The sequence below is a fragment of the Athene cunicularia genome (genome assembly GCF_003259725.1).
Source record: "Athene cunicularia isolate RWA chromosome 25 unlocalized genomic scaffold, athCun1 chr25_part1, whole genome shotgun sequence".
NCBI lineage: Eukaryota > Metazoa > Chordata > Aves > Strigiformes > Strigidae > Athene > Athene cunicularia.
Genome location: NW_020799134.1, coordinates 1,298,735 through 1,311,984, shown reverse-complemented (window position 1 = coordinate 1,311,984; position 13,250 = coordinate 1,298,735). Strand labels below are relative to the sequence as shown.

The following is a 13,250-nucleotide window of genomic DNA, read 5'->3' as shown; positions in this document are numbered from 1 at the left end:
GTGGGCGCGGCGGTGCCGGAGCTCCCGCGGGGCAGCGCGCCGCGAGGCGGCCGGGGCTGAGGCTTCTCTCTTTTTCCAGGCGCCGCAGTAAGTGGGACCAGCCCGGCCCGGCCCCCGCCTTCCTGCTCCCCGGCACGGCGCCGCTGCCCGGGCGCCCCTTTCCCGGCGGCGGAGATGGCGGCTCCGCTGTGGCGGGTTCCGAGAGCTCCGCAGCCCCCTCGGGAGCGCTGGATGCGGCCGCGGCCGTGGCCGCGAAAATCAACGCGATGTTAATGGCCAAAGGGAAACTGAAGCCGGCGCCCAGCACGGCGGACAAGGTGGGTGCCCTGGGGGACCGCCAGGCCCGGAGGCGGTGGGCGAGGGTGGGTGTCACTGTTGTCTGGAGTCTGCGACCTTTATTAGTCGGAGTAGTTGTCACTGCCAGGGGAAGCTATGGAAGTTTGCTTTGTGAAGTAGGATATAACAAAAAACAATGGGAAAACCTTTTTAAAGATTTTTTTTTTTTTTGGAAGAGCAAAACAGTGGCATATCTGTGAGGTCAGTCCCTAAGGCTTAACTGAAGTGATCTGTAGGAAGATGGGAAACTCTTCTCTGAAGTGTTTTCTAAGTAGTCCAGCTGATGTAAAAACTGCTGTATAAAACAGACAGTTTAAAATACAATATCAAAACTATTTTCATGCTTAAACTAGTTGTCAGTAAAAGCCTTATGTTCAAGTAATTTGGTAAGCTTCTGGTCAGTCCTAACCTGAGCTTTGGGTAACCCTGAAGTGGTCAGGCAGTTGGGCTAGTTTATCGTTGTAGGCCTCTTCCAACTGAACTTTTTTATTCTAAAGCAAGTGTGATTTAAAGGCTCTTTTTAAATTTCAGTAACAGGAACAGTCTTGATTTTCTGCATGTTGTTAGTCCATGCTAGAGCCGAGTTTCAAAGACAGTTTCAAGTTTCCTTCCAGACTTGTTCAAATAGAAAGTTAACAAGAAGAGTATGTTTTCAGGACTGTTGTATCTTCTTTCACATGCATCGTATTGGTGGGACTGCCAGTTATGGTCTAAGGGTTTACCTCGTGAGGTGGCATCAAAATGAGTATTAGTTTTGTCATTGGGTTTGTTCACAGATAATAGAAGGAGGAGTGGGGAATGTGCCCTGCCATGTATTCTCTGTAGGTTCTGTATCTGAAATGATTGTTAGAGCCTTTTCAATATGTGAGGTTTAGTAGGGAGTGTTTCTTTGATTGTTGCTATCAGCAACCCTAGGTGGATTTACCCCTTGTTTGCTGCATGATGGTGTCTGCTTCTCAGTAGGTAACATCCATCTGAGGATGTGAATTTTTCAGTGTTGAAGAATGTGTGGTTTAGTTTCAGGGAGCCTCCATAATACCAGGTGAAAGTAATAAAGTCTGTTCACTGACTGGCAGTTTGAGACACCTGAGAGATACTATGATGTCTCATTCTTCCATCCATGTTTTTTCCATAAGCTCTGGTGGCATTCTGGTGTCTTGTGACATTGTATTGCTGTGGGAACCACTTAACCAATTAATTTGCACATGGAATAGGTTTGTTTTTATTGTGTTGCTTTTGTTAGGAAATGTTCAGTGATAACATTTCCAGACTAACTCTGATGGCACTTCAGATAGTGAACAAATGAAAATTAAGGAGCTTAGCTTGAAAGTTAGTGAATGTATTTAAAAAAAAATTTGGAAGGAATGGAGAAATAGAATTCATGCACAATACATTAGACTTGTGTCCCCCTGTACCTACCTTCTGGCTCTCATGTGAGTGCCATGCTTCATGTGATATTTATGGGAGTGGATGAATACCTTTTGGATGTTATTGGAAGGTTCTCTTTTTATAGAGCTTTGGGTTATGCTTATGTCTCCAAAAGTATTTCAGAATTGTTAGAGGGATGTACTATCTAACCCTTTATAAGTAGAAAAAGCTGTAAGGTCTTTGTTGTAACTCCAGCTCTTCTGTCATATCTTCTGAATTTGTTGTGACTCTGTGGGTTTTTCTTTGGTAACATTTAGATACTGACACAAAATACTATGTCCATTTTGTAAAAAAAGAAGGGGGAGGGGAGTATAGTTGTAGTGTAGATGAGTTTAGATGTTGAACAGAAATTCTTTGTGTAAGGGGAGTTGAGAGAAGTATGAATTACATGTTTTATTAGTCTCACAGATTTGCCAGAGATGTCAATTCAAGTGTAAAATGCCCCACATTCTGTTTGAGCAACTTCACAGCTTAGTTCTAAGTCTCTTTCTCCGTTTATAGAACGGAAGCAGTAAGTACTATATTAAAATGTTATTAAGTAGTAGATATTATGTACTTTCTGCCAATATTTGTAAAGCTTTTGGGTTCAACAGCTGAGAGGGGAGAATGAAAAGGATATTCACCTCTAGAGTGCTAGGGTCAATTTGTTTATTACATCATTTTCCTCTGCTTTCCAACCGCTGGTCTTTTGCAACGGTTGTCTTTGAAGCTGCAGGCTCTGGGAAAAGGTCCGGCTACAAGTAAAAGCAAAGATGACCTTGTGGTGGCAGAGGTAGAAATCAATGATGTCCCCCTCACATGCAGAAACCTGCTGACGAGAGGACAGACTCAGGATGAGGTACGTTCAGGATCTATGCCTGGTATTTTAGCCTTGGCAGCACGTTTGTAGCTGTTTGTAAAGTTTAAAAGATCTTGCAATAAGCTATATATTCAGCGGTTGTTTCCTCTTTTTACAAAACTGTTTTCTAAGATGCTTTGTTTGATAGTTTCTTGGTTTGTTCAATAAACTGTTGTGTGATGAGGTAAGGTAGCATTGCTGGTATCCTTTAGCAGGCACCATTCATTCTCCTACCACTTCATTAATGATTTCTGGTCATTAATTTTTATTTATTATAACTTTTTATACAACAACATACCGTAAACCACTTTGGGATTTTTTGTGCGTGCTTTGTTTGTTATTGGTAAACTTGTCACTGAGTTTCTAAAATTGTTTGTAGATAAGTCGACTGAGTGGAGCTGCTGTCTCTACTCGAGGGAGATTCATGACTGCAGAAGAGAAAGCAAAAGTGGGACCCGGGTTTGTATTTCTTTTTATTTGGGATTTTGCTTTTTTCCTTATTGGGTGGCTAAGCAGTGGGTTTTTGTTTGGTTTGTTTTTCATGAGCAGTGTCACATTTGGGTGCCAGAGTGAATTAACTATTGAGTGTTTCAGATGTTTGCTGTTAATGACAGTACTGACTGCATAGCTGCTTTCCTCCCTGCTTGATAGTGATGGGGCAAAATAAAAACCAGCCAACCAAACCACAAATGTGATGGATCAGACTGTGCTGAACTACTTCTGACTGACCACTATACTGCATCTCTTGTGCATTTTGCTGAGAATGGGCAAATTTCCAATTAGAGAGAGAGATAATATTTCCTAGACTCAGTGCTTTTAGTTAGCAAACCTTTCACTGGTTTTCACTGGTATAACTTTAATAAGCCATCGTGTAAATAACTTCTGAATCTTTTTAGTTCTCAGTGCGCAGCTTTGCTTACTGAGCACTGTGATAATTAATATGTAGTTACTTCCTCCTTTGGAGAGTATTTCAACTCTTTATGGAAATTATTATACGTCTAGATAACTGTAATATAATTAGATTGAATAGATTATTGTGTGTTCTCTGTGAGTTTAATGGAATATTTGTCATTTCCTTTCCAGAGATCGTCCTTTGTATCTTCATGTCCAGGGTCAGACACGGGAGTTGGTTGACAGTAAGTGTACAAAGCATTCCTTTTTCTCTCATTTGTGATAAAAGGGTTTTACTAAGGGGCTTTGTGACTGGTGTGGATTTGTACTATTAATACCCTGACATTGATAACAGACCCCATTTAAACGTTGATGTTGGGTAGTTCTGAGCAGAGATCTTAGTGCTGTGTACTGCATTAATCTTGCAGCCTATCAAAAGTTTTAGTTTTATGGAAGGTGAGAGGGAGTGGGTGGGGTTCCTAGGCAGGTACAGCTTTTACACATGAATTTATTCACTGATAACCTGCTGAGATCCCATTACAATGTGTGTGAAAGGCGACCTTCCCTTTAATATACAGATAGGAACATTTTTTGAAATATCTACATTTTCGATTAAAAGCACAAAGAACTTCTGTCTTGCACATGTGTGCTGAAAAAGAAAACTATAAACTGTTCAGAATTTGTTTGTTCTGTGTATCACTTCATGGGCATACCTTCAGCTGTCTCTTGAAATGTGAAGCTGCCCACATGTATCCACTTTGATTTCTACGGTCAATAAACAATTTTCCATGTGTTAGTTTGCTCATTCATGCAGATGTTGATTCTATGCAGGGTTAATGTAGATGTTTTGAACATTTGCTAAAATGTGTGGGCTAAAACTGCCCACCTGTGTATATTAGCCTAAACTTGACCAGGGTGGGAGTGGAGAAGGAACCCTGATGCTTGTTGCCAACCTCTGTGATCCAACCCCAGAATGCTATATGGGGCCATGCCATCAGATGCAATCTTTTTGTCTGTAGATCTGCTGTTACAGAATATGGGAAACTAACCTAATCATTTCATGATTTGGTTAATCCGAGCAGTTGACAAGGGTTGAAGTATAAATGAATTTTATATTCTGTCAACTAGGAGCTGTTAATCGAATTAAAGAGATAATTACTAATGGAGTAGTGAAAGCAGCCACAGGTTCTAGTCCAACGTTCAATGGAGCTACAGTTACTGTCTATCACCAGCCAGCCCCTATTACTCAGTTGTCTCCAGCAGTTGGCCAGAAACCTCCATTCCAGTCAGGGGTGAGTAATGAATTTATGTGAATTTCATTGAATATCACTGATGACAAGATTTACTTATTACAAAGTATACATGTAATCTGCTATTTATTAAAAACAACCAACCAACCACAAAACAAACCCCAAACCAAAAAACTACCCCAATAAAACCCGTTGTGTGTTGTGAAAACTGGAGGACTAATCAGACTGAGTCTGAAGAGTGAGACTCAGATGACAGTAGCCTCCTAAAATAAAAGGGATGGAGAGAGCAGTCCTGCTTACAGAAAAGCACAGGGCTGACTGTGCCATCTGACATGTCACTGTTCTGACTCTCATAGGAACAAGATTTCTGACCTCCAATGAAATGAACATCCTGATTCTTAAGAGTGAAATAATAAGCTTTTACTGTTACATTTACAGATGCATTATGTTCAGGACAAGTTATTTGTTGGTCTGGAACATGCTGTACCTACATTTAATGTGAAGGAGAAGGTGGAAGGGCCCGGTTGCTCCTACTTGCAGCACATTCAGATTGAAACGGGTGCCAAAGTCTTTCTTCGTGGGAAAGGCTCAGGTTGCATAGAGCCAGCATCAGGCAGAGAAGCTTTTGAACCCATGTACATCTACATCAGGTATGAGGGGTTTTTAAAATAAAATTAAAAAAAAAATCCCAGTGACCAGCCATGAATATAGCTCAATGTTTAATCGGTGTGGGGAGTTGTTAATCCTGACTAATATAATACAAATGAAATAGCTTTTGAATGTGACTTTATTTTAATAGAGATCTCTCTAAAGTGGTAATGCTATCAACAGTATAGTGATGTGGTGTAAAGTGATGCTCAACCAGAAGATATTGCTCTTATTGGGAGCACAGTAAAGCTGTGTTCTTTCTGGGCTTGGGTTGCGATGCTGAAACTTGAGAGAAGAATATAAAATGCGTTGACCAGTCAAGTCAGTGGTTTGTGCTTGATTCTTTCAGTATTTAGACTAACCTGAATTTTCATGTAGAAAATAAATACTTGTTGTTTTTGTTCACATTTGTACTAAATAGTTGCAGAGCTGGTAGAGTCCTGTTGAGGTGACTGATCGCTTGTTAAAGGGATAAGATCTGACATCAGGTTGTGATGAAAGAAGTAGCTCCCAAATCTGGCAGAAACATTTGTGCTTATGAGGGTTTTTTTGTGTATTTTCAGTCACCCAAAGCCAGAAGGTTTGGCAGCTGCTAAAAAGCTGTGTGAGAATCTATTGCAAACTGTGAGTAGCTCTTAAAAATACGAGATATCGGGGCATGTTCTCAGCAAAACTGTTCCTGTGTTCTGACTAGGTTTTTTCCTTCTAAGTACTGCTGTTTGTTTTGTATAGTGAATAAAAGTTTCGCAGGATGGAGCTGTAGTAGTGGAATTTTGAAGAATTCCTGAGCAGAACTGGGAGTGGGGGGCAGGGGATTGTCTGATTGTATGCAAACATAAAGGAATCCTGCTTTTTTTTTGATAGCTGTAGCTTCCCTTGTTCTAAACTTTGTCCAGAGCCATGCTGTTTGATTTATCTTTCCTAAAGTGATTATTATACAAAAAAAAATTTAGAAAATCCCTCGCATGTACTCATAGAAAATTAATTTTTTAGCTTTTCTTACATGAGAGTAAATAATAGAGTAAAATCCTGTGAGACAGTCATTCTGTTAGTATTGATAATTCAGGATGGGCTACAAAGTCTCTTTGAAAAATACACAGAAGCTTTTAGATTCTTTGAGTATTTTGTCTCTACTGAAGTAATTAATTTGCCACACTATTTTCTGTGAAAGATTATCCTGTATTTTAGACAAATCCATCACCGTGACGGATTAGTGGGATGTTCAGCGGGGTTTTGGTCAGTGGGTTTTTGTTTTCAGTTTTTGTTGGGATTGTTGCTGTCTTTTGTGCATAATATGTTCTGTAATCAAACTCCCCTTATGGTTTTACAGGGATGCATGTTAAGATGCCTTTTTACCTGCAAAATATTAATATAGTAAATAGATGTTTATTGTCTAATCTTTGAAAATTCTTTGTAGGTTCATGCTGAGTACTCCCGGTTTGTGAATCAGATAACCACTGCAGTACCCTTAGCAGGTAAGTGTTAGCAGCAACGAAGTCTTTGAACTTGCATTCTGCAGAGCTGTACTTGTTTAGTTTTGTGGAATTTATTTACCTGTGGAAGTGTAAGTCCTTCAGTCAAAAAGGAGTCCAGCTTCTTTTACATTTGGTAATTAAGTTTGATATTTTTGTGACTCTTGACTGAATTGACAATGACCCTTTTATTCCCCTTTCTCTCCCCAGGCTTCACCCAGCCTGCTGCTATAAATAGTGTCCCTTCCCAGCCATCGTACTACCCTTCTAATGGGTATCAGTCTGGTTATCCTGTTGTTCCCCCTCCTCAACAACCAGTTCAGCCGCCGTACGGTGTCCCAGGGATGGTACCACCTGCAGTGCCACTGGCACCTGGAGTCCTGACAACGCTGCCTACGGGAGTGCCACCAGTGCCAACACAGTATCCAATATCCCAAGTACAGCCTCCAGCCAGCACTGGCCAGGTACTGCCACAGATTAATTATTTGCCCTATAATTGCCAATTTACTAAGCTGTTTCTTCACTAACAATAAAATACTTGAAGTAGTTCCAGATGGAGAATGCTGCTTTAGGGTGTTACCACAGGCTGTGATGTAGGTAGCAATAGTGATGAGGTAGAGGTGGGAGCATTCTAAAAATGAAATACTTATTTTATCTTTAAGTTGTGAATTTCCTTTTAGCTTCTCTTAGGTTCTGCAAAGAGAAACTAGTTGTGTGTTCTGCTTCTATGTATGAAACTCTACGTTAAATTAATACTTGATAGGCATATTATCAAATTTTCTTGTGTTTTTTGTTTTCAACTTCTGCATGCCAGAGTCCACTGAGCGGCCCTTTTCTTCCTGCTGCCCCAGTAAAAACAACCATGCCGACTGGTACACAGCCACAAGTCCAACCCCATCCCCAAGGTCAAAAGAGACGCTTCACTGAGGAACTGCCAGATGAGAGAGAGTCAGGACTGCTGGGATATCAGGTGGAATAAAATCGGCAGTTTTACTTCATTCACCAAAACGGAACTTGGCTGGAGAGAGATTGTTCTTAGCACAGTTTATCTGGCAACAGTCACGCAAGACCTTTGGCCAATGGCAGCAATTGTTCTGAAACATTGAGAGCACGCTTTGGTTTCTTTGAGTGGATGCACTGTCTTAAACTGTGGCTGACTTGATTAGTTGGCAGCTTGCTTTCCATACCCTCAATATTTCATGAAGCAGTGTGTTCAGGTCAAAGATGACAATAGCGTGTTACTGGCTAGTTTAAAGGGAGATTATTTGGGGGTTTTGTTTGGTTTTGGGTGGGCTCGTTTGAGGGGTGGGAGGGAAATGTGGTAATAACTTCTAGATTTTCCCATTTACCTTTCTTGCAGGTTGCACTTGAGAGGATTTCAAGGAGCCTAGTTTTAAGAGATTGATTTAAAATTTTTTTTAGATAGCAAATGTTAAACAGTTGATTTTAATAAAAATAATTGAGTTCTTCAGGCTTATATGTGAGAAAAGGGAGTTTCTGCAAATGCCTCTCTGATGATATGCCCCTGCTCACAGGCAAAACCCTTTAATTAAAGCTTTGCCCAGAGACAATAAGGAACCACCTGTATGTTAGACCTGACATTAATATCTCAGGCAGAGTTTACTGTTGTGTGAGGTCTATGCAGCATTCAGAATTAGCAGATTGAGGAGGTAATAAGTTGATCCCTGAACTAAGCAGCTACCTTTACTGTCCTGAACTACGGAAAAGGTAGAGTAGGTGATGAGGTATCTTCCATATTGGTGCTCAGGCATGTTTCTTACTACGTTACCCTCAGTACTTTTAGGAGAAAGCATTTTGTTTAACAATGGCGATTAGTAGTTTCTTCTGCTAGTTGGCAATATGCTCTGAAAAGTTGGGTTTCCTATCATTATCATTAAGGAGCTATAGCTTATGTTGTAGTTGTAGATTTGCTAATGCCGTGTGTTTTTCTGCTCATAGCATGGACCCATTCATATGACTAATTTAGGTACAGGCTTCTCCAGTCAGAGTGAAATCGATGGAGCCGGATCGAAGCCAGCAAGTTCCTCAGGAAAGGAGAGAGAGAGGGACAGGTGAGTGACGAAAGAATTATGTTCACACCTTTTCTGTTTCTGGTGGAAAGCTTATTTCAGAGATGATCTGTGTTTCATGTTCTTTTCTGTGACTTGGGGGTTGAGGGGGTTGTTCTGTTGTGGGTGTCTTTTTGTAGTATGGTTGGGGGGGGGGGGGTTAAGGAAAAAGATACAAGAGTTACCTTTTCATGCTACATAATGAAAATAGCTCGTTTTCCACTCCTCCCTGTATGCTCTTACTTTGGGACTAGTATTTTGCCAGTTCCTTGAGATAACAGGATATTCTTGTGGAAATAGGTTAGCACAATGCTTTAAATTATTCCAATTTAAAACTTTTTTCAGATTTATTTTACAACTTGAAATTTTGCAGCCTGAAGTTTGAGGGAAAGATTTACTTGATAGTCCCTCTTGTTTTCTGGCCATTATGAAATACATCAAGGGTATTGGTAACATTTTTGATGTTCGCCATCTTGTATGTAGCCCTAAATTCAGCAAAGCTATTAGAAGTTATCAGGCATCACAGCTATTAGAAGTTATCAGGCATCACTGCTCTTCCTTACGCACTCCAGTGCATTGAGCCACAAAACTCCTGGGCTTGTACCCTGTCCAACCTGACCCTGAACACTTCCAGGGAGGGGGGAATCTTCAACTTCTCTGGAAAGCCAATATCTTGTTACCATTCAGAAAATTATTTCTTCCTTGTATCTAATCTAAATCTTCCCTCTTCTAGTTTAAAATCATTACCCCTTGTCCTGTCACTACAGGCCTTGGTAAAAAGTCTCTTCATCTTTCTTACAAGCCCTGTTTAGGTATTGAAAGGCTGTAATAAGGTCTCCCTGGAGCCTTCTCTTCTCCAGCCTGAGCAACCCCAACTCTCTCAGCCTCTCTCCATAGCAGAGGTGTTGCTGCCCTTGGATCATTTTTGTGGCCTCCTTTGGGCCTGCTCCAACAGGTCCCCTCTTGTGCTGGTGGCCCCGGAGCTGGATGCAGGGCTCCAGGTGGGGTCTGCAGAGCAAAGAGAATCGCCTCCCTCAGGCTGCTGGACACGCTTCCTTTGATGTAGCCCAAGGCATTATTGGCTTTCTGGGCTGCAAGTGCATGTTGCTGTCTTGTGTCCAGTTTTTCATCCACCAGTATGCCCAAGTCCTCCTTCACAGGGCTGCTCTCAATCCCTTCATTCCCCCAGCCCATATCGATACTGGGGGTTGCTCTGACCCAGGTGCAGGACTTGCACTTGGCCTTGTTGAACATCATGAGGTTTGCATGGGCTCACTTGTCAAGCCTGTCAGGGTCCCTCTGGATGGCACATCCCTTCCCTCTCACATTTGGACTGCACTGCTCTGCATGGTGTTGTTGCAGCCCTGTCACTGAAGACATTAGATAGTATTGGTCCCAGTACGGACCCTTGAGGGACACGACTTGTTACTGGTTTCCACTTGGACACTGAGCTGTTGACTGTCACTCTTTGGACGTGGCCATCCAGCCAGTTCCTTATCCATCTAATAGTCCATCCATCGAACCCATTTCTCTCCCATTTAGAGGTAAGAATGCTGGGGGGGCAGTACTGAAGGCCTTTAGAAGTCCAGGTAGGTGACATCTGTTGCTCTTCCCTTGTCCACTGATGCAGTCACTCCATTGTAGAAGGCCACTGAGATTAGTCAGGCAATTAAAAGTTAAACTCCTCAGGTCGAGGACTGAGTTACACATTTGTTTGCTGTTACCTTTGACTCTGTGCTTGTTTTAAAAAAGAAAAAATAAGGGCTTGCATTGGTTTAAATAGGCAGTTGATGCCTCCGCCAGCTTTTCCTGTCACTGGGATGAAATCGGAATCTGAAGAAAGAAATGGTGCAGGGTCTTTACCAGGCAACCATGGTGAGTGCAATGAATAAAATAAACTTGTACGTCAAGTTTCCTTTCCCAAATGAGTTTGCACTGGTCTTTAACATTTGTTTAAATTGGTGGTTTTTGCCTGTTTTTTATACTGCACTGTTTTAAGTGAAAAGCAGGTCGTATTGTACTGCTCTAAAATACGTTTGCTGTGATTATACACGCATGATGCTTCTCTTAAAACTTTAAATATCTGTATGAATGAGGAGAGTGTAATTAAGTGAAGGATTAAAGACAGGTATTTCAGACCCTTCAGTCAGCTGGGGCACAGAATCTTATAGGATTGTTTTGTAACACAGATATGATGTGGCTTTACATTGTGAACAGATGTCTCTAGAGGCACTAAGGAGTATCGGTGGAAGTTGTGGTTCAGGTGTGTATTTACAGACATGAGTTATGTCTGCAAACAACAGAAGTACTGTCAAATTTCATCCTTTCTTAGGGCTGTCAAACGTCAAGTATTGGCAACTTGGTAATCATTTTAACTCTCCTGGTAGTTTAGTGCCTTTCAGGTCTGCAGGTACATCATGGTAGCCTGTTTAACCTTAGTTTTTCTACAGTATTGGTCCCAGTGATTGCTCTTCTGTTAGCTTTCTTTTGAACAAAATTTCTACTTTTCTTTACGTATTTATCTCTTTAACGGTGAAATTGCCATCACTTAGACCCATTTGCTAACTTTACCTTTTTTGTGTGTTTCTTTCTTCTTTCTCTGTTCTCTTACATGGTTCTGATGGATCACATGTGCTGTTGCTGGTGCTGTTTCGTGTGGCCTTCGACCTTGGATGACCATTGGCCTTGTGACCTCAAAATGGTGTCCAACTAACAATTTACAATTAACGTCTTTTTTTATTAACTCGTTTTGGGGCATTTTATCTCTTTTTATTTTTATTTTTCCTTCTTGGGGGCTGGGGGGATTGTTTTGTTTTCCCCTCCTAGATCATCAAGCTAAGAAGATGAAAACTGCGGAAAAGGGCTTTGGATTAGTGGCATATGCTGGAGATTCATCAGATGAAGAGGAGGAACATGGTGGCCATAAAAACGCAAGTACTTTTTCACAGGGATGGAGTTTGGGATACCAGTACCCTTCATCACAACAGCGAGCTAAACAACAGATGCCATTTTGGATGGCACCATAAAAGCTGCAAAAGAGTTTTCATTCATCTTTTTTCCCCTCTAGCAATAATGCATGTATATTACAGAATGAACTTTGCAAATACGCATTGTTTTTACATTTGCAGAAGCTAAAGGTTCAGTATTCCCCCTTGAAAGGGCTCCATTATTTTTAAAATCCTTATTTCTGCAGTGACTTTGTCAAAAAAAAAAAATATTTTGACAGGGCTAGTCCCTTATACAGTGGGGGAAGTACTGTAAAGAGAAACTAGGGAAGCCTGTTGGTTTGCGTTTCCCATTTTTCCAGGATAATTTAAAAATGGAAAGTCAGTCACGCTGACTTCATTCTACACCTGGTGTTCGTATTTTATTGAGTGTTCCTGCTGTCAGCCTGTGTTTGCAGTCCTGTTGAGCTAATGGTGACCCCGGCTTCAATGTTTGGACTTCCAACAAAGGGAAGGAATATACAGTAGTTCTGAAAAACTTGAGGATCGCACTTCCTAAAACTCTTTATTTGTTTTTACTTTAAGCATCTCCTGTAATTCCGCACTGTTTTTTTCTTTAAAATGTGGTTTCACTAACCCCACAACTTCTCGTTCTAGCCAGATGTCGGGGTGGGGGGATGCTCAGTTTTTTTTGGATGGGTTTATCTTGCTGCTAATCCCCAGGTGCACACGGCGCTGTAGCACCCGCACTTAATCTTCTCCGATCACCCCTGGATTTGTTCCCAATTCAGCAGTTCAGATGGAACTCCTTCTCGTGAGGTTTTCCCCCATCTCTTAACTCATTCACTCACTTCTACCCCTTCTGTTTCATGGTGGTTTAACAAAGAAAAAGGCAGGCAACAACCCGGGTCCCTGCGGCGCCAGTGACCCCGAGCACAGGTGTTGCTCTTGCCTTGAAGCGTGGAAGTGGAACCTGGGACTAAATTGTTGGATTGTTACGGACACGCGCTGCAACACAGGCTTTCTTGGCGGGGTGGGCTGTTGCAGAGAGAACTCTTGTGTGGAGAAGTGATGCGTGGAACTGCGATGAGGTGCTGGTCAGCTTTTGAAAGGGGAGAAATAGTTTTTCAAATGGGTTTGTGTGTCATTGCTGCACACTGACAGACCTTGCTGGCTCACTTGTACAAACATTGTCTTTCCTATGTGTTGTAAATAATTAGAACCATACTTTCATTATAAATAAATGTATAAATATCCTGCTGCTTGCTGGTTTTTGGGGGGGAGGTGATTTTTTTCGGGAGGCGGTTGGCGTTCGGGGGGATCGAACCCTGATCTCCGCGGAGCGGCGGGCGGGGCCGGCTCCGCGCCTGCGC

The 13,250-nt window shown here is 41.7% G+C and overlaps 1 protein-coding gene and 1 non-coding gene across 2 annotated transcripts; both read left to right on the top strand.

Annotated features, from left to right (window-relative positions):
• The first annotated feature begins 82 nt into the window (after positions 1 to 82).
• KHDC4 (KH domain containing 4, pre-mRNA splicing factor) lies at positions 83 to 13,132 on the top strand. The gene is given in 14 exon segments (XM_026863972.1): positions 83 to 228; positions 231 to 317; positions 2,474 to 2,602; positions 2,982 to 3,061; positions 3,686 to 3,738; positions 4,622 to 4,785; positions 5,182 to 5,393; positions 5,955 to 6,015; positions 6,809 to 6,866; positions 7,074 to 7,327; positions 7,678 to 7,833; positions 8,823 to 8,935; positions 10,716 to 10,807; positions 11,759 to 13,132. Coding segments are annotated over 14 exon segments (1,713 nt in total). The 5' UTR covers positions 83 to 174; the 3' UTR covers positions 11,959 to 13,132.
• Positions 4,951 to 5,079, top strand: LOC113488749. Its single transcript, XR_003399971.1, has one exon.
• Positions 13,133 to 13,250: the final 118 nt, after the last annotated feature.